This window comes from Dipteris shenzhenensis, chromosome 1 (genome assembly GCF_047967505.1).
Source record: "Dipteris shenzhenensis isolate YYH24624 ecotype China chromosome 1, Dip_SZ_1.0, whole genome shotgun sequence".
In the NCBI taxonomy this organism is placed as follows: Eukaryota; Viridiplantae; Streptophyta; class Polypodiopsida; order Gleicheniales; family Dipteridaceae; genus Dipteris; species Dipteris shenzhenensis.
The window spans coordinates 25,653,509-25,678,326 of NC_141596.1; the positions used below are offsets into that span (position 1 = coordinate 25,653,509).

The following is a 24,818-nucleotide window of genomic DNA, read 5'->3' on the forward strand; positions in this document are numbered from 1 at the left end:
AAGGAGTGGTTGCGGAGACAGTGCAAATTGAAGAGGATTGGCAAGCCAAATATGAAGAGCTAGCATAAGGCATTGTGGAAGTCGTTCTCTATAATAGCAAAAGAATTGATGTGTTGAAGCAACAGAGGCGTTCACTTTGTTTGTGGTTGGAATTGTGCACTCATTCTTTCAGTCTGTCATTGCCTCCTCGTCCTCCTTGGTGGAAAGAGGCAGATAAGTTTCTGGGGAAGTATTTTAGTAAGCACACACCTTTTCCAAGGTTACCAGATCCCCCTTCCTATGAGCCAATGGTGATTCAAAGACGTGCGATGGCACAGGAACGATGGCAATAGCAATTACCATTGGGTGCATGGATAGATGAAGTATTACCCACAAAGCAGTGGCATGAACAACAGGTAGTGAATAGATCCAAGCCTCATCGATTGCAATGGCTGATGGATCTGGAGCAGGATCAAAGATTGAAGATGTTCATGTGGAAGCGATAGTTAGAGACGACTGCAGATGCTGGTTCGAGTGGAGTAGCGACAGTTGTCAACAGAGTTACCTAAGAGTAGTGATGCGGGACTGAGCAAAAGGGGTGGCATTATTGCGCCTGTTCAGTACATGTCTAGTTCAAATGAAGAGTAGAACTATGACGATGGCTGCAGAAGGGCCTTGCAAAATAAAGTGTCGTTGTGTAGCAAAGCACATACGTCACTATAGTGGTTGCTTTTGGATAGGCAACGTCGAAGATGTCCGAAATGCAGGGATGCTTTTGGATAGGGAGGAGAAATAAAAAAAGGACCTTCAGATAGGCATTGCGACTACAGAGAGTGGATGTTATTCTGATTGTTTTTCGGAATGAGATACTTGGTAATTCTTGTGTACTAAGTGAAGAGAGAGATTTAACTTACCACACCTAGTTCTCTGTCGAGGCTATGCCTAAAATGATTGTTGCACACACACTTTGCACTGTGTAAGGCATTTGACTTTAATCCGGGGATGTGCATGTGTGGTTCGCACAGTACACCATGAGTGCCATGTTTTATTGCATAACCATGTGGGTTAGCAGTAATGACCTGGGGTGTGCGAGGGTAGGTTAGTTGTAAGGATTGAGGTTCAGATCTCCAAGCGGTTGTAGTCTTCAACGGCTATTTCTCTAACCGTCAGACAGTTCTGTATGCGTGTTATTACTAGCATTCCGAGATCATTGTGTACATAGACGTTGTGTAAGCTATTGCTCCGAAATACAGTATTCTTAAGTGTTCTATCTCTTGCATATAATTTGTATTCCGTTCTCGTGGATATTGCGCGTATCATTTGTTTATTGCTTTCCATAGCGTCTGCGTGCATTCATTGATGTCAATCTCAGGTAACTCTATTGGCAACTATGTCACCGCTCCACTCGATGCCGTGGGCATTATGAGCAGGTGCATACTAATGATTTAATTAATCCAATGCTTTTGTTTTTTAAGATCAATTGGTACATGTTTGTATCTACTTTTTTATCTGATCAAAAACTTCATCATTATGGAAAAGCATACTTGTGTAGTCTTGATACTTGTCCCTTACTATCTTAAAACTTATCATCACCTCTGACCTTTCTTGCTTTCCCCTTGGTACAATTGCAATCAAGAATTTGTAAACGTCAAAAAGATTCTCCGCTTTCGCTTTAGTAGTAGTTTATTTGAGAGTGGTACAGGAGCATTAAAAGTTTTCCATATGGTCCTAAGCTTTGACTAACATCTCTAAACTTGAAAGCGATCTTTCGAAGTGCATGAATGTCATGATTAAGTATTTCTGACTTAATCAAATATTTTTTCTTGTTTTTAAAGATACAAATGCTTGCAGAATAGTAGTGGATATAATTGATGGCATTTGGCACCCATCTTCAATATAGGTGGTTTTTCATCTAGATCGTTCTCATCCAAGATGGTGGTATGTGATCTAAGTTACACCACAAAGTAAACAGAATTTTTAAGATAGAGATGTGGATATGGATATGCCATATCCAATTGATCCAGATGGATCTAGCGAAGAAGATGAAGATCACAATATGAGCCAAGAAGAAGATGCACATAATGACATCGTACGGGAGGAAGATGGAGATCACGATATTGAGGAAGAAGATGACGATCAAGAATCACTCGACTTTATTGAAGAACGGGAATTACAAGATCAAGTCTTAGGTGAACATACAATGCCAAAGTACGATGATGATATAGGAGATCAACTGGTTATAGAGTTGGAGATAGACTTGTTTGGCGCATAGGACCTGGCTCAGGATGAAGCCATTGATGTAAATTCTCTTGATTGATTTTTTTCATCTCAAACTTGGACATGAATATATGAGCTTCAAACTTGATGTACATGCTCTTGTATTTTTATTCTTTCAAAGGATCAAACATATATGAAAAGAATTTTTTTTGTCATTGGGAAACACTCTCTATTAAATATTGGTATAGGAAAGCTTCACAGAGTCGGTACATACTGACCATTACAAGTGCTTCTGTTATTAGTTGCTATATACCAACCTTATTAATCTCGTCATACGTACCGACGATTAGCGCACTGCACATGCTAAACACCGACGCTTAATCATCGGAACAAGGCCCATGTGTAGTAGTGTCATTTAATTGTGATCATCAGGATTTAGTTTTGATTGAAGAGATACTACCCTTCTCTCTTCATCTAGATGTAGCTAAAAATGTGAATGGGGTGATAAACTTTAATGCATATGGTCAACAACCACTGGAATTTGGTATCCCCATTATATGAATGTAATTCTTGAATGGAATACAATCAAGATTCAAGGAGAGAAGGGCACTTCTTCAACCAAGTCTAACATCAGAGGTGATGAGCATGAAAAGGCTGTGATTAGAGACTAAACACTTCTTCTACAATAGTATTTTTTCTTATGTTTAGTCTCTAGAATTTTGATTACATCTTGTATTTGTGATTTTTACTAGATACAAGACAAGAAAAGGTGAACTGTGTGTGATTAGAAGACAAGAAAGGGAGAAGTATGTGTGCTATGCAAATATACTATTTATCACAATGACTTCAAACCCTGCACTTTGCCACTCTACGTTTGGGATTTTCTTTATGATCGATGATTCAATGATTAATGGAGTTGGCCTTGGCTTATTTGCACTAAAAACCATAGAAAAAAAAAACTATTATAACATACGAAGGACTAAAGTATAAATATTCGAACAGAAGGACTCCTAGCTCATTAAACCACTGAGCACTAAAGGACACTATTGTTGAGGATCCAAGAGTTGATCTTGAAAAGAATAAAGTATACATTGTTGGTGATGTACATGATGGTAATGTGGGGGGCTACATAAACAGTTCTAAGAAGTGCATGGAATAGGAGAATGTATGCTATGCATAATCACAACCCTAGAACCATGGTATTCTTATGAGTTTGATAATGATACTTCATATGGAAAGATAACTATACAAATAACTCGTGATATTAATGCAACCAAGGAACTACTTGCAAATTATGAGATCTAATTGATTTTTTCATGTTTTAATGAGAGGAATCATTTCTTAAACGCTTTTTTATTGGGCATAAATTGTAAGATTTTAATTGTTTCTAGATACTAGTTTTAATGATGCACTCCATCTATTTTTTAAGTGTTTTGAAATTAAGTAAATTCTTCATATTACTAACATGATCCTTATCATAGTGACACTTGTCTAGTACAGCGTGGTGCATGAAGTTTAACCATGTAAGATTTGATTTGGCCATGTGGTGTAATCAACTATATTTCCACAATATGTGCACAATTTCGAAGTACATTGGGTGACTCTATTGATTAATTTACTACTTTAATTTATGGTTTGTATAGTGCCATGGTAAAAAAATATCTTGGGAAATTCAGGAATTAAAAATAAGCATTGGGAGATTTTCAAATTTCCCAATAGAGTGTTTTGAAAGGATTGCATCAGTGATTATGTCATCGCAAGACCACAAAGTAAGATCCTCATCAATAAAAATATGTTACAAAGTTGTGTGGGGATTTGCATTCTGTGGGACTTGCATGGGATTTGTTTTTTAATTTGGTAAGATGCTTAAATGTTTGTTTCCCTTTGAATGGAGAAGACAAACCCATTAAAAAACTTAAAATTTTGGCAACTTCTCTAGGTGCATAACGATGTACTCATCAACCTAATGAAAAGGGAAACAAAGAACAATATTGTTCCACCACTTATTCATTCACTCCTTTCATGTGCTAGTGAGGAAGTTCCCTATAAAACTCATTTTCTTGCAAGTGGACCAATCTTGGTCTAGCAAGAATGAATCATGAATGCGTTGAATACTAAAGAGGAATTTGGAAGCATTTCCAACCTTGGTCTAGCAAGAATGAATACATTGAATACTAAAGAGGAATTTGGAATCAAATGATGCATTCATGGCCATCTAAAAAATCACTTTTAGGAAGAAGAAATTAAAGCAAAAAGCACTATATCCCATGCCAGCCTAGAAGAAATCAAAGCAATGGAGGGGAGTCACTTGAGTTAAGCGAGGGGGAAGGTAATGAAGAAAGGGGAACTTAGTAGGGTCAAAAGCTTCTTGAAAGAGAAAACTTTAAGTCAAAGAGATCCTAGTAAGGCAATGGAAGGGAGTCACGTGAACTAAGGGAGAGGGGAGGAAACTCGAGGGAAGGGGAGCCAAGTTGGGTCAAATGGTATAAAATGTTTCTTGGAAGAGAAAAATCTAAGACACCCTTGCCATTTGAGAGGGTCCAACATGCTTCTTGGAAGAGAAAAGTCTAAGAGGCTCTTCCCCTAATCTACACGTGTGCAAACCCTCTAGAAATTCTATTCAAGCCCATCTCTCATGTAGAACACAAATCCCAAGGCTTCAAGTGCAAATGCATTGTCCTAGAAAGTGGTGTACTCATAGAATACATGTTGCTTGGAGATAAAGTATGACTAGATGAATGTGATTCTTGGAAGAGAAAAGTCTAAGAGGCTCTTCCCCTAATCTACACGTGTGCAAACCCTCTAGAAATTCTATTCAAGCCCATCTCTCATGTAGAACACAAATCCCAAGGCTTCAAGTGCAAATGCATTGTCCTAGAAAGTGGTGTACTCATAGAATACATGTTGCTTGGAGATAAAGTATGACTAGATGAATGTGATTCTTGGAAGAGAAAAGTCTAAGAGGCTCTTCCCCTAATCTACACGTGTTCAAACCCTCTAGAAATTCTATTCAAGCCCATCTCTCATGTAGAACACAAATCCCAAGGCTTCAAGTGCAAATGCATTGTCCTAGAAAGTGGTGTACTCATAGAATACATGTTGCTTGGAGATAAAGTATGACTAGATGAATGTGATCGATTGAATGCTACTTGTAATGGTGTATATGGAAAAAAAGCTTTATCAAAAATCTTGGAGCAATATTTCTAATTTGAGATGATACATTGTTTGGGAGGAGCCTTGACTTTAGACAAACTTTGTGGAGTCTACTTTTATTTTGGGAAAAAAAAACTGGATGAAGGTATGCAAAAAACCTACAAATAAGATTGTTTACAAACTATGACCACGTGAACATGCCCATTGATCATGGACAAGCAAGATTACCCACTCATGCCTATTCGATGGCCCAAATGCATCTAATGCAAGGGGGATAAACATGAAGACAAGTTACAACTTGAAGCTTTTGTGAAATTCCATATAACAAAGAACATCTAAGCGAAATGCATCCAATGCACCCAAATTCATCCAATGGAAGGGGGATAAACATGAAGACAAGTTACAACTTGAGGCTTTTGTGAAATTCCATATAAGAAAGAACATCCAACGTGGCCAAATGCATCCAATGAACGGGCTAAACATGAAGTCAACTTGAATTTCCATAAAACAAAGACCATCCAATGTGGTGGGCGCTTACTATAAAACTGTTGACTATTCATGGTTGGACCGCGTTCTACTTTAGGGGGCAAAATGGTTGATTTACGATGGTGAATTTGGTCTCCTCCTCTATTTAAGAAGAGCCTCTTCCTCTCAAATTTCAACGCTCTCACAAGTCGCCCTTCATCAACACTAGCCTCTTCAGTCTCACGTTCCTCACACGCTACAGCATTCCTTAGCTCCTCTCCAAACTAGCTCAGCCCTCCTCCTCACCCCTCCTTTTCCCGCCACCCTCACCTTAGAATGCCCAAAACAGCCATCGCCTACAACCTCGAGGATGATGTCTTCTCCACTCTTCTCTCTCCTCTGAAGCTCGAAAACTTTCAGCTCTCCCACAGGTTTCATTTGGTCCTCATTTTCCATCTTTCTCCTTGTTGCCTTGTGACGAAATCTCGTCTCTGACTTCTTCTTCTTCTTTTCTGCTCATGCTCAGGGTCGTTTTGGCTCCTGTCACTCGTTGCCGAGCCCTCAACTATGTCCCTCAGCGTGCCCATGTCGATTTCTATGCCCAGCGAGCAACCCCAGGTGGTTTGCTGATTTCTGAGGCAGTCGCGGTCACCCAAGGGGCCATCGGGTAGGCACCTATCTAGATCTCGTTTAATGCAAGCCCTCAGATGTAATCGCTTTTGTTGGAAGACTGATCTTTTTTCTTTGCGCTTCAGATTTCCGCACTCTCCAGGTATATGGACCGAGGAGCAGGTGGAAGCATGGAAGAAAGTCGTGCAAAGAGTACATGAAAAGGGCGGTATCATCTTCTGCCAGCTCTGGCATGTTGGTCGTGCATCTCACACATGTATGTGTTGTCTTCACGGCACTTTACGTTCGGTAGTAGTAATTTAGTACCTCTCTAGCGCTGCTTTGGCTCTTTGCTTAAGATTAAGCTTGATTATATTCGGCCGATGCAGACTACCAGCCCAACGGATCTGCCCCGGTTTCCTCCACAGCCAAAAGCGTCCCGGAAGAATGGTCCGTCAGGCTTCCCGATGGAGTCATGGCGGAGTACTCCCAACCACGCGCCCTGAGAACTGATGAGATTCCAATGATTGTGGAGCTGTTCCGCCAAGCCGCTAAAAATGCTCGTCGAGCAGGTACTACAACGTACTTATGTCGTTTTGTGGATGCTCATGTGCAGCTGTGTCTGTGACTTCCCTTTCGTAAATCTGACTTCCTCTCCTTAACCTCGCAGGGTTCGATGGGATAGAAATTCACGCCGGCCACGGCTACCTATTCGACCAGTTCTTCAAGGATGGCATCAATGACCGCACCGATGAATATGGTGGTTCCATTGAGAACCGCTGCCGGCTTGCCTTGCAGGTGGTTTCTGCCGTTGCCCAAGAGGTGGGGCATGACCGCACTGCGATAAGAATTTCCCCAATCATCGACCACTTGGGCGCCACAGACACGGATCCGGAAGCTCTGGGTTTCTACCTCATAGGAGAGCTCAACAAACTCAAACTCGCCTACTTGCATCTCACAGAGCCTAGATTCACCAACCAAGGGGTGAAGGAGACGGCGGAGGATTGCTCTCTGTTCAGCAAGGCTTTTGATGGAGTGGTGATGAGCAGCGGTGGCTACACAAAGGAGTCCGGAATGGAAGCAATTAAGTCGGGGGCAGCGGATTTGATATCGTATGGGAGGTTGTTCATTTCCAATCCGGATCTCCCGCTGCGGTTTGCGGTAGGGGCGAAGCTGAACCGCTACGACAGGGCGACGTTCTACACGCACGATCAGGTGAAAGGGTATTTGGACTACGCGATGCTGAGTGCGAGGGAGGTGGAGGAGAAGGCGTTGAGGAGGACGCTTCTACGCATACCGAGCTCATCGAAGTGTGGAAGGATATTGGACGTAGCGTCTCCGAGGACGCCAGTGGTGGCGGGTTCTCCCAGATTCTGAGGGTAATCTGTTCCGTCAAAGTCTGCGGGGGCCAATCTATGGACCTTTGCATACGATCCGTGCTCTTGCAGAAAACGTCCCCCGTGACATAATGGTGTAATGTCCATTTTTGGCCTCGCACTTTTAAAGTGGAAGCCTAAGTAACGATGCGTTACCTGTGAAAGCGAAAATGATTGTTTTGTTTATTTGATGGAAATGTTGTTGAAATGTCCCGATGCAAAACTTGGGTACATACATGGTCATGGGAATTGACGCGGCTTGGAAATGGTAGGAAAATTCGCTCGAGCATCCATTGTTTCAAAGTAATTGTCGATAACCATTGTACTTGTTTGGACACAATGGATTTTAGGTGGGTAGATTCTTTTATAGTTAAAGTGTGATGCGATCATGTCAAGTTCATGTCCTCAAGCATGGAATTATAAGGTGATGTGACTAATGGCAGGCATGCTAGAAATCGATATGCAGTGTAAAAAAGACTATGACCAATCTAATATGCTTGAGTTGTTCCAATGTAACTGTTGGTAATCAATGCATTTGTACAGATATGACCAATTTGAGATCTATAGATTATTGTCGAGCCTTTGTTTACTAAGCACAAATGATGTTGTTCCATGAGATTTGCTAGTTATATTTGCTTTTAAGAACATTCAACCATGTTGATGTTGAAATCTCCTAAAGGAAAAGTTGGGTTACTAGATGGTTTCTAAGCAGTACTTGTGCTTGGTGCTCTACGAAAGTGTGAAGGAGACATGCCTTGATCCGCTATTTTGAAATAATTGACTAACACCAAAGCCCGATAGAAATAGTAATAAAAAATGGCACCAAATTTCCATCTTTGCCATTTTTTACGTATGAAATGGCAAGCATTTCTCAAAGAGCCATATATTTGATAGAAATGGAAGTTGGAAATGGCAACGAGATTTTTGCCCCAAAAAAAAAGGCAATGAGATCCTCAACCTACAATTTCTTCTACAAAGAAATGGCAATAGGAAAGGGCAACATTTTCTTGTCTACCATTTCTTAGGATTAAATGGTAGCACAAAATGGCAAATATTCCTTCATTGCCATTCTTATGAAGAAATGGGAGAAAGAGACAACTTTACGGATGTACAACTATATAAACTTGACAAGGACTCATTTTTGAAAAACATCACGGACTCAAATATGATTTCCCTCCTAAACAAGTGTTCCCGCTTGTACGAATCAAAGATTCAAATGTGCTTTCTTGAGTGTAGGATTAGGCCTATTTCCCCCCCCAGTTCTCCTGCTCGCACTTTCCATCCATGGAAATAGGCACCCTAGGGCATCTTTTTTGCCTAAACGGGCTTTGTTGCTACTTTTCCTCCTAGTTCTCTCACTTGCATTTCACCCATTTGCAAGTTTGGTTCTCTTTCATGAATCATCCATGGCAACAAGTAACCTAAGGCATCCCAATGTGAAGCAGTGTGTAACTCAGAATGCAGAAGACCAAGACATAGAGGTGAGAGTTGTTTCTCGGTGACCTACAACATGCATATCATCTATAGAGTTTGCCACCAATAGGGTGTATGCAGATGGTCACTGGCAAAAGATGGTTGTGTCGAAAGGAAGTTGGGTGCCAATGGAAAAAACCACAGTCGAATAACATATTTCTGGCCTCTTGGAAAGGCAGGGGCAAAGATTTCAAAACAATAGATGTTAAGAAAAGTATTAAGGAAATACTAAGTCGAGCATGTATATATGCGCAATGAACTTGTGTTGCTTGATTATCTAGATTATCTTTCACGAAATAGGACCAATTGTGAGCTTTTAATCCTTTCAGTTTCAGAATGAAGAATGCTAGCCAGTGGAGTGCATTTTGGGATTCTTGGATGTCTTGCATGGAGCAATAGGAGAATTACAATATCAAGGTAGAGCTACAACTCAATTGGCACATATAGGTATCTTCTTCTATGACCATTTTCATGAATTGTTGAACAAAAAAAACACTCATGATGTCTTGAGGAAACAAGATCTTCTGCCATGGAATACGATAGACTGGCGAGTGCCCCCTAGTAGTGTGACAGAGACATACATGACTAAGCTATTTGCAAAAGTTCAGTGATCTTTATGGCCAGGCATTTCTACAAGAATTGTGAAAATCAATGTATGCATGCCAATCACTGCCTTTGTTGATCTCTTTAACAAGTATCCAATCAAGGTGTGCAAAACAATGCTCACCTATAAAGCAACTGGAAATGAAGAGAACCTTAACTTCTTGGATCATGGTTGGGATAAATCAATATCAAACAAGGTCTACTATGAGGTGGTGCCAAGTACGGTTACCATTAAGTATATGATTGCAATCCATAATTTTATAATTTCTTTTTACTACAAACATAGTAGGTTCATAGCGGATAAATTAGTTCTTATGGACCAAGACCTTAACTTGTTTGGCCCTAAAAACAAAATATTGGACATCAAGGTCTATGAAGATGGAATATTGGGTAATCTCAATAGGATAGTGTTGTACACATTAGGGAAGATTTGGCGTCTCAAAAGGGCCTCTAATTAGTGTTTCATAATTTCAAGGGATTAGAGAGGGATTTGAGGTGTTCCAATGTTTGTGTGGGGCAATGGTACATTGAGGTGTACAAAAGGACATGTTGTGCATTTATAGGTGGGGAGTGTTAGATATCAATGCTCCACTCTCATGTAACTATGCGGGAACTAGCTAACTCTACTTGTAAGCCCCCCATATGAGGAGAAGGCATTTGAGTAGCTCAGTTATTCGGTAGGTCCTAGTTTGGACACCAGATGGGGGTCATGTGTGGCCTGATGGCTAGACAGCTTCAGATAGAGTTGGCACACTGCCAACTAGGCTAGATGCAAGTGCGAGAGGCATCCCTTGACGGACCACATTGAGGGTAGATGGATAATTTCTCGGGGCAGCCCACTCTCAAGCCACAAGGCCCGTTTGGAGCCCCAGATGATCCCAGATGTATTCTACACCACGGTTCTAATGTGTGGTTAGTGGCCTATTTTCAGTTGGCTGACTGGGTCGGTCTCCCAATTGGGTCTCACCGACTACGACTGGTGGCTATATAAGAGCAAGCCTGTGAAGCCCATCATCGTCACTGCCTATAGCAACCCTGATTCCTTAGCATCTAGCCTCCGTCCTCTACTGTTTCCAGCATGCCATCAAAGCTTCTCACACAGGAGCACATGGTTGGGAGGCAGCGCCCTCTATTGTATCAGTTTTACAGTAATCAAATCTTTGATTCTCCATACTATCTGCTTTTCTCTCTTGCATACGAGATCGTGTTATCTATTGAGCACAGACGTTGTATTGTTTTCTTGCATGGTATAAGAGCTTGGGCTCTAGCAAGAAGATTTGGTAGTGTGTTTTTGTTTGCAAGCAGATTGTCAGAGATGGTCTAGCCTGCAAGACTATGAATCCCACCATTCAGTGAAAGCGGAAAGTTGAACGGCACTAACTATCCACTCTGGAAGTTTAAGATGAAGACCATCCTAAGCGCATACGAGCTTTGGGATACTACTACTGGGGTGGAGGTGAAGTCGGTTGCGAGACCAAATCCAGCCAATGCAAGAGAACAGATAGTACCAACTGCGGATCATATTCTCGCATGGACAAGAAGAAATGCAGATGCGTTGTATTCTATTATCTGCAGTGTAAGTGATTCTGTCATGGTGTTAATTCAACATGTCACCACAGCGAAGGAGGCATGGACGGTCTTGACAAATCAGTATGAGACCATGAATTAGATGCAGATTCAGAATCTGGAGACTCAACTGACGAAAGAGAAACTTTCTGAGTCTGAAACGGCAGAGAAGTTCATCACCAGGGTGAAGAATCTGTGCGATCAGATGACTGCGATTGGCATCACCATCACCAGCAAGAATCTAGCACGAAGGTGCATACGGATTCTCCCACCAAAGTATGACAGTCTTGTTATGACCCTGAATACGTAGAACAAAAATCCGGCCCTTAACTTTGAGAATTTCAGCGCGATGCTTCTGGAGGAGGAGATGCGTCAAAAGACAAGGACTGGAGGAGATGCGTTAAAAGATGAGGACTAAAGAAGATTCAGTTTTCTCGACTGGATCAAAGAAAGGTAAGGGTAAGGAATCTGGTAACCCATCTTCTTCTAATGATAGAAAGAGAAAGAAGAAGATCAAGTGCTTCTATTGCAACAAGGTAGGGCACAAGCAGAATGAGTGCCAGAAGAAGATTGCAGATGCAAAGAACAAAGTAAAGAAAGAGTCCAACAATAGTGCACAGGCAGTACCAGTAGAGCTGTTTGTAGCAATTGAGGAGATTTGCACGGAGGCAGTTCATGTACCTGTGGATGAACCTTGGATTATTGACAGTGGTGCATCGCGCCACATGACCAGTCAGAAGGATTGGTATATCTCTCTACATCCAGTAGGGAATGACATCCTGGTACGAGTTGGCAACGATGCAAAATGTCCAGCAAAAGGAAAAGGTACGATTGATCTCAAGTCAGATGGAGTTGTAAAACAGTTGTCCAATGTTCTTTATGTGCCAGATATTAAGAGGAACTTATTGTCTGTTTTTGCGATCATGGATTGGGACCTCAAAGTTCACTTCGATAAGAATGGCACACAGATTTTGGATCTTCAAGGGAAGGTCATTGGTAAAGGTACACGGCGCAATAACATCTACAAACTCTCAGCTTTCAGTGCTCAAGCCGATGTGAGAAACACTAAGCTATGGCATGAGAGGTTTGGTCATCTAAACCTTAGTTCTTTAAAGGAGATGCATAAAAGTGGAATGATTGTAGACCTACCAGAAATTACAAATCTGCCCGATGTATGTGAAGCTTGCATGATGGGCAAGCAACATCGGCAGCCCTTTCCTAAAGAGGCCAGCAGGGCAAAGGCTCCTCCAGAGCTCGTTCACACGGACCTTTGCGGAATGATGGAGATGGAAGCTTTGGGTGGTTCCTACTACTTCATGATGCTGATCGACGACTACAGTAGAAGGATATGGATATACTTCATGAAGACTAAAGATGAGGCTTTTGGTAGGTTCAAAGAATGGCATGTAATGGTCGAGAAAGAAACGGGGAGGAAGGTGAAGAAGTTGAGATCAGACAGAGGTGGTGAGTTCACATCAATTGAATTCAAAAATTACTGCAAAAGTCAAGGGATTAAGAGGCAGAAACCATGCCACATACATCACAGCAAAATGGAGTAGTAGAGCGCAAGATGCACATCATCTGCGAAATGGGTAGGAGTATGATGAAACAAAAGATTTGCCAAAGACTTTCTGGCTGAAGCATGTAACACAACAGTTTACATTCTAAATCATAGCTACACGAAGGCTATGAATGGGATGACTCCACTGCAAGCCTTTTCTGGTAAGAAACCTGTAAGAAAATAATACAACGTCTGTGCTCAACAGATAACAGGATCTTGTACGCAAGAGAGAAAACAAGATAGTATGGAGAATCAAAAATTTGATTACTGTAGAACTGATACAATAGATGGCTCCCAATCGTGCGCTCTGTGAAAGAGCATGCTAGAAATAGCAGAAGACGAAGAATGGATGCTAAGGAATCAGGGTTGTTATAGCCAATGATGAAATGGGCTTCATGAGCTTGCCCTTATATAGCCACCAGTCATAGTCGATTAGGCTCAATTGGGTGACCGACCTAGTCCACCCAAAACGGTCAACTGGGGGTCGGTCCCGAAATAGGCCACCAACCATACGATAGAACCGGTGCGCAAAACAGAGCAACTAACCTACGGTAACCATTTGGCCCAGAGCCATCTGGGATCATTTGAGGCTCCAAACGGGCCCCGCAACCTGAGAGTGGGCTACCTCAGGAAATGCTTCGTCTACCCTCAGTGCAGTCAGTCAAGGGATACCTTCCCACACTTGCATGTAGCCTAGTTGGCGGTGTGCCAACTCTATCTGAAGCCGTCCAGCCATTAGGCCACACATGGCCCCTATCTGGTGTCCAAACTAGGACCTACCAAATAACCAAGCTACTCAAATGCCTTCTCCTCATATGGGGGGCTTACAAGTAGAGTTAGCTGGTTCCTGCGTAGTTACACGAGAGTGGAATCTAACAACCCCCTCAATGTCCACCCGCAAGTGAACTTACTTTTTCGGGCCAATGCCAAGTCGATGAAGATGCCTCTCCAGCAAATCTCTTCCAAGAGCCTTCGTGAAGATGTTCGCAACATTCTCTGTAGTCGAACAGTACTCCAAGTCGACCTCTCCATCCATGATGAGCTCACGTACAAAGTGATATTGAATCTCAATGTGTTTTATGCGAGCGTGGAACATCGGGTTCTTTGCAATCGCCATGCAACTCTGATTGTCACATGATAATTGTGTAGGCTTGTTCTGCAAACTGCACCCATGTCCCCCGAAATCCTCCTCAACCACACTGCCTCGCAAGAAGCAAAGCATGCAGACTTGTACTCGGCCTCGGTAGAAGAAAGAGCAACTGTGGGTTGATTCTTGCTGACCCATGACATAACTCCAGATCCAAGTGAGAAATAGTACCCTGTCACTGATCTCCTACTGTCCACGTCTCCTGCCCAATCTGAGTCATAGAATCCAGTCAAGATGTTGCCCTTGGTATAGGTGATGCCATAATCAAGTGTGCCTTTGATGTATTTTAGCACCCACATCCTTGCCCTCTAATGGTTCTCCCAGGGCTTATTGGAAAACCTGCTTAGTACACCAGTCGCAAAACTGATGTCCGGTCGTTTGTTGCAAAGGTACAAGCCTTCTGTACTTTGCTTCATCCATCAATGGTGATGAATCCTCGTTTGAGAGCTTCGCGTCAACCTCCATAGGGGTACTAACTGTCTTGCACTCAGCCATGCCAAATGCCTTTAGTATCTCTCCAGAGCATACTTCAACTGTGAAATGAAGATCTATTTCGGCTCCTACCAAACTTCAATCCCCAAACAGAAATGCATCAGTCCGAGGTCTATCATTTCAAACTCTCTTCCTAGCAAATGCTTTGTCTGCGAGATCTTCTCTTCCCGATTCCTTGTTATGACAAGGTTGTCCACATAAAGGACCACGATCATACACCTGCCTCCTCTAAAGATATACAAGTTTGCATCTGATGGGCTCCTCCTGAACCATTTTGCAGAAAGTAGGCATCAATTTGCTGGTACCACGCTCGTGGGGCTTGTTTTAGCCCGTAAAGTGCCTTCTTCAGTTGCAAACTTTACCTTCTAAACCGGGAATCTCAAAACCTGGTGGTTGTTCCACGTATACCTCCTCCTTGAGATCTCCATTCAGAAAGGCAGATTTCACATCCATCTGAAACACGGGCCAACTTCCCTGGGTAGCTAAAGCCAAAACACTGTGAATTGTGGTTAGTTGAGCTGTGGGAGCAAAAGTATCTTGATAATCAAAACCATGTGCCTGTGCAAATCCTTTTGCCATGAGCCAAGACTTGTACTTATCCAACGTGCTGTCGAACTTGTACTTGGTCTTGTACACCCACTTGCTTCCAATTACCTTGCGTTTTGGTGGTCGATCCACAAGGTCCCAAGTGTTGTTCTTCATTATGGAGCCATACTCTGACTGCATAGCCTCCATCCACCTATCATCGCCCTGTGCCTCTTCAAGACACTTGGGTTCATCAGCACGGATCACTTCTGTCATTAAAGCATAGTTGACCAAGTGTTCCTGCACCCTTCTTTACTCCTCTAATCTCTTGGACCAACGGTGTTCGGATGGTTTCTCCTCAATGGCTGGAGGTTCTGTGCCATCTAAAAGCTACTTTACCCACTTCGGGAATAGCCGTTGCTGTTGTGGTTCTACAGGCACTTCTTCATCTTCTTTGTCTTGAATCCTCCCAAGCACCGTTGGGAGAGTTCGGTTTGCTGTTGGTGGCGGTAGTGGATGGATATCCTACTGGTCTTGGTTGTCTTGGAAGGAAGCATCCTCCTCCAATTGATGCGGTTGTTTTGAGAAGACCACATCACGACTTACAATTACCTTCTTGGTAACAGGGTTATAGAGACGGTAACCCTTCGCCTCTTCACTGTAGCCCAAGAAAATATAGTTCCGGCTCTTTGGTTCCCATTTGGTCTTGGTAGCATCAGGGACGTACAAAACAGTCACGTCCAAAAACTCTGAAATGTGCAACTGAAAGTTTCTTACCAGAAAAGGTCTGCAGTGGAGTCGTCCCATTCATAGCCTTCATGTAGCTATGATTAAGAATGTAAACTACAGTGTTACATGCTTCAGCCCAAAAAGTCTTTGGCAAATCTTTCCCTTTCATCATACTCTAGCCCATTTCGCAGATGACACGCATCTTGCGTTCTGCTACTCCATTTTGCTGTGATGTATGTGGCAGGGGTTTCTGCCTCTTGATTTCGTGACTTTTGCAGTAACTTTTGAATTCAGTTGATGTGAACTCTCCACCTCTGTCTGATCTTAACTTCTTCACCTTCCTCCCCGTTTCTTTCTCGACCATTACATGCCATTCCTTGAACCTACTAAAAGCCTCGTCTTTAGTCTTTAGGAAGTATATCCATATCCTTTTACTGTAGTCGTTGATCAGCGTCATGAAGTAGTAGGAACCACCCAAAGCTTCCATCTCCATATTTCTATAGAGGTCTGTGTGAACGAGCTCTAGAGGAGCCTTTGCCCTGTTGGCCTCTTTAGGAAAGGACTACCGATGCTGCTTGCCCATCATGCAAGCTTCACATACATCGGGCAGATTTGAAATTTCTAGTAGGTTCGCAATCATTCCACTTTTATGCATCTCCTTCAAAGAACTAAGGTTTAGATGACCAAACCTCTCATGCCATAGCTTAGTGTTCTTCACATCTGCACGAGTACTAAAAGCTGAGAGTTCGTAAATGTTGCTGCACCGTGTACCTTTACCAACGACCTTCCCTTGAAGATCCAAGATCTATGCACTGGTCATTCTTATCGAATTGAACTTTGAGGTCCCGATCCGTGATCACAGAAACAGAGAGGGTTACCAGAGTCCTTATCCTTACCTTTCTTTGATCCGGTCCAAAAAGCTGAATCTTCTCTAGTCCTCGTCTTTTGACGCATCTCCTCCTCCAGAAGCATCGCGCTGAAATCCTCAAAGTTGAGGGGTGGATTTCTGTTATGCGTATTCAGCGCTGTAACAAGACCGTCATACTTTGGTGGGAGAATCTGTATGCACCTTCGTGCTAGATTCTCATTGGTGATGGTGATCTGATCACGCAGATTCTTCACCCTGGTGATGAACTTCTCTGTCGCTTCAGACTCAGACAACTTCTCGTTCGCGAGTTGAGTCTCTAGATTTTGAATTTGTGTATGATTCGTGGTCTCGTACTGATTTTTCAAGACCGTCCATGCCTCCTCCGCTGTGGTGACATGTTGAATTAACGCCATGATGGAATCACTAACACTATAGATAATAGAACACAGCGCATCTACATTTCTTCTTGTCCATGCAAGAATCTCATCTGTAGTTGGTACTATCTGTTGTCCTGCATTGGTTGGATCCGGTCTCACAATCGGCCTCACATCCACCCTAGTAGCAGTGTCCCAAAGCTCCTATGCGCTTAGGATGGTCTTCATCTTGAACTTCCAAAGTGGATAGTTATAGCCGTCCAACTTTTCGCTTTCACCAAACGGTGAGATTCGCAGTCTTGTGGGCTGGGCCATCTCTCACAATCTGCTTGCAAACAGAAACACACTACCAAATCTTCTTGCTAGAGTCCAAGCTCTGATACCATGTAAGAAAATAATACAACATCTGTGCTCAACAGATAACAAGATCTTGTATGCAAGAGAGAAAACAAGATAGTATGAAGAATCAAAACTTTGATTACTATAGAACTGATACAATAGATGGCGCTACCTCCCAACCATGCGCTCCTGTGAAAGAAGCTTCGATGGTGCACTAGAAACAGTAGAAGACGGAGGCTGGATGCTAAGGAATCAGGGTTGCTGTAGCCAGTGATGAAATGGGCTTCACAAGCTTGCTCTTATATAGCCACCAGTCGTAGTCGGTTAGGCTCAATTGGGTGGCCAACCCAATTCACCCAAAACGGTCGACTGGGAGTCGAAATAGGCCACTGACCATACGATAGAACCAATGTGCAAAATAGAGCAACTGACCTATGGTCACCGTTCAGCCCAGAGCCATCCGAGATCATCTGAGGCTCCAAACCGTAACCCGAGAGTAGGCTACCGTAGAAAATACTCCATCTACCCTCAGTGCAGTCAGTCAAGGGATGCCTTCCAGCACTTGCATGTAGCCTAGTTAGTGGTGTGCCAACTCTATCTGAAGCCGTCCAGCCATCAGGCCACACATGGCCCCCATTTAGTGTCCAAACTAGGACCTACCAGATAACCGAGCTACTCAAATGCCTTCTCCTCATATGGGGGGCCTACAAGTAGAGTTAGATGGTTCCCGCATAGTTACATGAGAGTGGAGCATTGATATCTAACAAAACCTTCAGCTACACATTTCAGAGTTTTTGGATGTGACTTTTGTGCATGTCCCTGATGCTAACAGGACCAAATGGGAACCGAAGAGCTGGAAGTGTATTTTCTTGGGCTACAGTGAAGACGCAAAGGGTTACCATCTATATAATCCTGTTACCAAGAAGGTAATAGTAAGTCGCAATGTGGTTTTCTTAGAATAGCTGCATCAATTGGAGGATGCTTCCTTCCCAGACAACCAGGACCAGGATATCCATCTAGTATAACCACCAATAGCAGACCGAACTCCCCCAATGGTGCTTGGGAGGATTCAAGATAAAGAAGAGGAAGAAGAGCCTACAAAATCACAACGGCAATGACTATTCCCGAAGTGGGTAAAGCAGCTTTTGGACGGTAGAGAACCTCCAGCCATTGAGGAGGAACCATTCGAACACCACCAGTCCAAGAGATTAGAGGAGAAAAGAAGGGCGCAGGAACACTTGGTCAACTACACTTTGATGATAGAGGTGATCCGTGCTGAAGAACCCAAGTGTCTTGAAGAAGCACAAGGTGATGATAGGTGGATGGAGGCTATGCTGTCGGAGTATGGCCCCATAATGAAGAACAACACTTGGGATCTCTCTCTCTCTCTCTCTCTCTCTCTCTCTCTCTCTCGTAATTAAAATTTAAACTCTATAAATATGTCATATGTCCTACAACCTTATCTAGAATCATTATAGAAGCTCTTTATGCCTCATTTTACTCTACCAAAATCTACCTTAGACTACTTTTAATGAGATGTGCAATCCCAAAAAAAAATCTTATGATCATGCAGTAGAATGAACAGATCTTTACATCTATATCCTTGCTCATGGAACTTACATAATATTTTTCAAAGAAAAAACTTCCATACTATATGATCTAATGGAATTCATTTATAAAACACAAGGAACACTATCGTCAATTAACACTTAACCTAGTAAACAGACCTAATCCAATGGCCATATTCTAATCATTTATGCATCCAATGGTCATAATCATTTTTAGTCGCTAATATAATGCATTTGAGGAAAGCTATGACCAATTAATTGTTGCCCTATTGAAAGAGTTGCTTGGTTACCTAAGGAATATAAATTAAATTAAACAGGGCATAAAAATAATACAAATTAAATTCAAAGGGGATTCAAAGTAGACCATTTGCACCCCATTGTAATACTTAAAACCTAAACCCATGCATCAATTGGAATCTAAAACACTATGCAATACCTGCTTGAGATGGTACTCAAGAGCAAGAAGAAGATGATGGTGCTCCAAAATTTGCTAATCACAATGCGAAATTCTCATCCCACCCTAAACCTGCAACCATAAATCAAAAAACAACAAGGCATTTAGAATACAATGAGACATTCAAAACCTTCTATCACCATCATTGCCATCTTCAATATCATCTATCCTAAAGCTACAATTCATGAGTCACTATCCTCGTCATGTTCATCATCAATGTCCTCATCTTCATACCCATGTGGAAGGAAAATATTATTTCCTTCTTCTTCATCCAATTCATCCTCCTAATCACTATCCTTCTTAGATATTGTACCATTAGTCCCCTCCTCATCCCCTTTTTGAGGTTCTGGAATTTGCAATGATGGGACTACTTCAGGTTGGATAACATCAGGTGGGATATCATAGGTCCATTTTGGAACTTTCTCCTCACATTCCATAGCTCCACATGTTTCCAGCATTTTATGATTGGTTGGAAACATTTTATGATTGGCATAGATGTACACTAGCATCTCAGCCTGATCCTCTAGAAGGCTATTTTGTAAAGTACGATGATTGTACTTATAATGACTCTAGTTTCTTTCTGAGCCCAATTTTGAGTGTGTTTGAGAAAGAACCCTCATTACAATTGGGCGTAGAAGCTCACACATGCCGCCATTCATCATTCACCATTTCTAAGCAGATGTAGTTTTTCGCCAATGCTTGAACATCTCTCAATGGAAACAACCCCTCCTTTCATCTATCCTTGGCTAACTCATTACAAGACTTTGCAAACTCGTGGTTTTGGGGATAATATTGTTGCACCACCTTATGGAAGTCATGCATAACGATTGGGATTTCTTCGGACTTCATATTACACCACTTGGGGTTTAAAAGGTACCCAATACTATGCAAGGGATTGTGACCTTCTCCCATTGAGATCTAAACAATTGCCAAATTTCCTTGCATTTTGTAGCATTAAATGGTATTCTCTCATTCACTTGGCCTAGGTGAGGAGGGGGATTCCTCACAATAAGAGCTTGGTCAATACTCCAAAAGTGCATCCATGCTTTTTCAATTGTTGGAGCCTTTGAGTCCCTAAGTGCATATAATATAGGTTTCATAACATTAGTAGCATCCTCAAACCGCCTCCATAATGTAGGGGATTCCAATGTTACTTTCAGGTCAAACATCTTCTCCTTTGTTGCCCTATCAGTCAACTCTGACATCCATCATTCAAATGCATCACACTGAAATGCCTTTCTAAGAAAACTCCTATTCTTCACCAAGGATTGCAAAGTGTAGAAATACGTGGCAAATTTTGTGGTTGCTGGCAATTGCAACATGTTAGAACCATCATGAGACATAAAGATTGCTTCAAGATGTTGCTTTGATCCTATTAAATTTGCAATGTCTTGAGTAGCACGAGCAATCTCTTTGAACCATGGCACTTGTTTGTACCAATATTTCAATGCAGGATTTAAAGTATGCATACAACATGTAGATGCATATAGATTGTCATACTCCCTTTGCAATATTCTATCCGCCTTTTTACAACTCTTGGCATTGTGCATCAATTGACTTGTGGAAGGCCTCTCCATGTGGTGATATAACCATCACATTCAATAGAGCATGGCATTTTATGCTTCTCCACCCATCTGAGACAATTATGTATCTAGTGTTATGCAATTGTTCAAAAATGTTGCGATTTATGTGATCTTTCTCTTCGGAATATGCCTTATTTAACAATGTTGTACACAATGTGTGGTATGAAGGGGGCTTGAAGCCTGGTGTATAGTTAGCAATGGAATTCCATGCAGCTCTCATATCATCATTATCAACCATATCAGTGGATATCTTGACCACAAATTTGATCTGCCAAGAATATATCGTGCATTCTCCAAATCTTGAACCCAAATGCTCTCAACTATCATGGGTTGCCTGACATTAGGAGTCACAGTTGCCGATCTAGCTTCACAAGCCATAATTGGATATTTATCTTGCATGTTAGTGTCCACACAAGGTATTATGGCATGAGAGCCTATAACACTTGTACTTCTATCACCGTGTATGTTGGCAGACTCTACTCCATTTACACCTTACCCTTTCCAAATTGATCTTTTTTGAATTTTTCCAAAAGATTGAATCTTCTTTGTCAAGGTACGAACTACTACAGCAGCTTCTGGGGCTACATAATGCTAAATACTCTCTCTTAAGTCACCAAACAAGTGACCCCTTATATGAGGCACTCCCCTTGATTTTTGTATTCCACAACACTTGCATTTCCACTCAACATAGTCATGAACATTAATGACCATCTGACTTGCGTTTCCCCCCCTATGCACGTGGAATACCTCTTTGAGAGGATTGCACCACCCGCATAAATCCTCTCCCTATATCTTGGTTAACAATCATGAGGTGGATCAAGCATTGGGGCATGGAGATCCTCTTTTATGAATCCTTGTTCAATCCCAAGATCATTATTAGGCATATGAATATTAGCTTGGGCATGACTCGATGCATCAACATTTGTCTAGCCACAACTTGTCTTGAAGGTTGTGCATAAATGTTTCTAATTACAAGCATTTTTTGTTGTGCATTCATAGTCGCAACTTGGAATCTATTTCTTCTCACATCATTGCTATCTCGCCTCCTCCTTCTCTCCATGCTTTACTAATAAATTAGAACAAAATCAAAATCTCACAACTCTACACCATAAATCCTTAATTGAAGACTCACTAACAATCACATTTAGAGGCACTCGTGATCATGGTCCACAAGTTTCCCAAAATGCAATGACTTGGAGTATAGATCACCCCCAAGAGCACACAACAAACACTCGCATTCACTAGCACTCATGTTTGTGGTATGCTATTTCTCCAAAGCGTAGGAAGTCGGAGTAGCGAACCACACCCACAAGTATAATAAATGTTGACTCACCCTCCCCCACTCAACCTTACTACTATGATCCAAATCATGGTTCAACTTTCTATCCCAACTTACCAAATGGTTTATTGGGATAAGCACCACAATCAGATCAAATGAAGAGCTTGTATTGTCCTTTCTACCAATATATAGCACCGAGTTGTGTAGGAAACTATGAATCCATAGCTAACAACACCGACAGTACTATAGTTATTGCCGGTGGTACTAAGATGACAATCAATGGTGGTAAGATTGTATTACCGCCAGTTATAATATCGACGATAAATAATAATCGCTGATAATTTTTAAATTACTGTCGGTAACGTAAATACTACTGCTGGGTATGTTAATGACACATGTAGTAGTCTTACCCGGTTTCCTGAAGATTTTCATGGTAATCAACATGATCACATTGATTTTATGCTACTTTAGAGCATAATTAATCAACAGTAATCACCCATTAACGCAAACATGAAAACGTGAATGTAATCCCAACCTTTGAGAATCTTCAAAGACAAGCATTGTGAAGAATTAGTCTTTTTAACACATGCCTTGGGTTCCAAATCCACCTTGGCTCCATTTCAAATCCTAAAGGATGTTGTTATGATAATAATGGCATGGACCAATAGTATGTATGCTTACACGGCTGCATGTGTACACACACACACACATACTATCCGCTTTTTCCTTTTGACCATTCTGATTACTTTTTTCCCTTGAAAACCCTTTCCCAACTTATCCCCTCTCTCTAGCTCATTATATTCCCCCTAATTATTTCTTAATTTCTAGAGTTTTCCTCTAATTTTCCTTTTTTTCCTTTTCACTGCCTAGCTCAGTTACACTCCCTCTAATTTGGGCCTAATTATTTCTCCCTATTTTTTGCCTAATTTTTCTTAATTAATTTTAAATTTTCTCCTAAATTTTTTTGCTAACATTTTTTCCCTATTTTCCTTTATTTTTCTAATTCTCCTAATCTTCCCTAATCTTTTCCTATTTCTTAACGTTTTTTCCTTAATTTGTTCTTATATTTTTTACATTTTCAATTGTTTATTTTCCTTATTTTTCTCCTATCTAGTTTTTTCCTTAAACTACCTCTCCCATCTCCCTCTCTCAAAATTTCCTTCTTTTTTCCTTCTTTCCTTTACTTTTATTCCAATTTTCCTTCTCATTCCCATAAGTTATCCTATTTTACCCCCTTCCCCCCTCTTTTTCAAAAATTTCATATTTTAGCCTTCTCTTTTTTTTTTCCTTCATTAAATTTTTTTCCTTGTTTATTTTTTCATTTCTCCTTATTTTTCCATGAATTTTTTGCTCTCTTTTTGCTTATTTCTTACCTTCTAATGTCTTATTTTCCTTATTTTTATTGGCTCTACTTAATTAAGTTTTTTCATGTTATTTTCCTTTTAATTTCTTACCCCTTGCTTATAATTTTTCTTAATAAACCCCTTTTTTTTAATTACCACTTCTATCTCTATTGTTTACTAAACCTATATTAATCTATTTACCCCCCTATTTTCTAAATTAACTTTACCCCACTTAACGTCAACCCTTCCCTAACCCAACCCAAACCAACCCCCTGACTAATCTCTTCCCCTCCCTTACTCTAATGACTCGATTACTCCTCCCTCGTCTTGTACACACCCCACACACGGCCCCAACATCTAACCTCCCTAGCTATCGTTGGCCCGACCCCCCTAACTGACCACACTCCTTAGCTATCTATTGGCCCTACCCCTCGACTGATCACACTCCCTTCTATTTAAATGGCCCTGCTTCCCACCTCTTTACCATCGTCTCACTGTTAATGCCTTAGTCTACCTATCAGTTTTCCCTCCCGCCCATGTGAACTAACTTCTATCTCCCTACCTAGTACCTACCTCCACTCTAAAGCCCATGTTGTGCTCATAGCAGCTCCTCACTGCAATGTTGTGAAGTTGTTCTCAAGCCATCCCACTACTCGCATACCTCTTGTGGCTGATTCTGATGAAGTCGCCACAAGCTTTCGTGGGCAAGGGTTGCACTTATTACCCTATGAGTTTGTTATCTAGTACTCTGGTGCTTCTACAAGGCTGACTGCAAGTCTATACCACAATATGACTGCGTATGCGCACCAAACCTACGGTTACGCACGATCCATAGTTCTATATCGAGTTGTTTAAGTTTGTGGTTAAGCTTCTAGTTTATTGTGACCTCGATAACAAGGGAGGGGAATTTATGACACCTATCTTCCCAACCAAAGTTAAGCTAGATCTTACCATGTTTTCTTGTTAGATGGTGGCATGTATGCAGATTCTCCTCTTTCGTAAATTAGATGCTTGTCAAGACTTCACTGGCTCTTACTTTCTTTTGCAAATATTTTTTTGCTTAAACATTATTAGCATTCCTTGCCAAATAATCTCTTACATACTTTTTACACATG

General features: G+C 41.5%; 1 protein-coding gene across 1 annotated transcript; it reads left to right on the forward strand.

Annotated features, from left to right (window-relative positions):
• The first annotated feature begins 6,079 nt into the window (after nt 1–6,079).
• LOC147905601 (12-oxophytodienoate reductase 3-like) lies at nt 6,080–7,965 on the forward strand. Its single transcript, XM_087380836.1, has 5 exons — nt 6,080–6,245; nt 6,341–6,481; nt 6,570–6,700; nt 6,813–6,995; nt 7,094–7,965. The coding sequence occupies exons 1-5, from the start codon at nt 6,151–6,153 to the stop codon at nt 7,798–7,800; spliced, it is 1,257 nt and encodes a 418-aa protein (XP_087236962.1). The 5' UTR covers nt 6,080–6,150; the 3' UTR covers nt 7,801–7,965.
• Nucleotides 7,966–24,818: the final 16,853 nt, after the last annotated feature.

Excerpts from the sequence above, each read along its gene's own strand:
- LOC147905601 (XM_087380836.1), top strand. The coding sequence starts at position 6,151 with ATGCCCAAAACAGCCATCGCCTACAACCTCGAGGATGATGTCTTCTCC. Across the intron at positions 6,701-6,812 it reads TGGTCGTGCATCTCACACAT|ACTACCAGCCCAACGGATCT; the intron begins GTATGTGTTGTC and ends CGGCCGATGCAG. Across the intron at positions 6,996-7,093 it reads TAAAAATGCTCGTCGAGCAG|GGTTCGATGGGATAGAAATT; the intron begins GTACTACAACGT and ends TTAACCTCGCAG.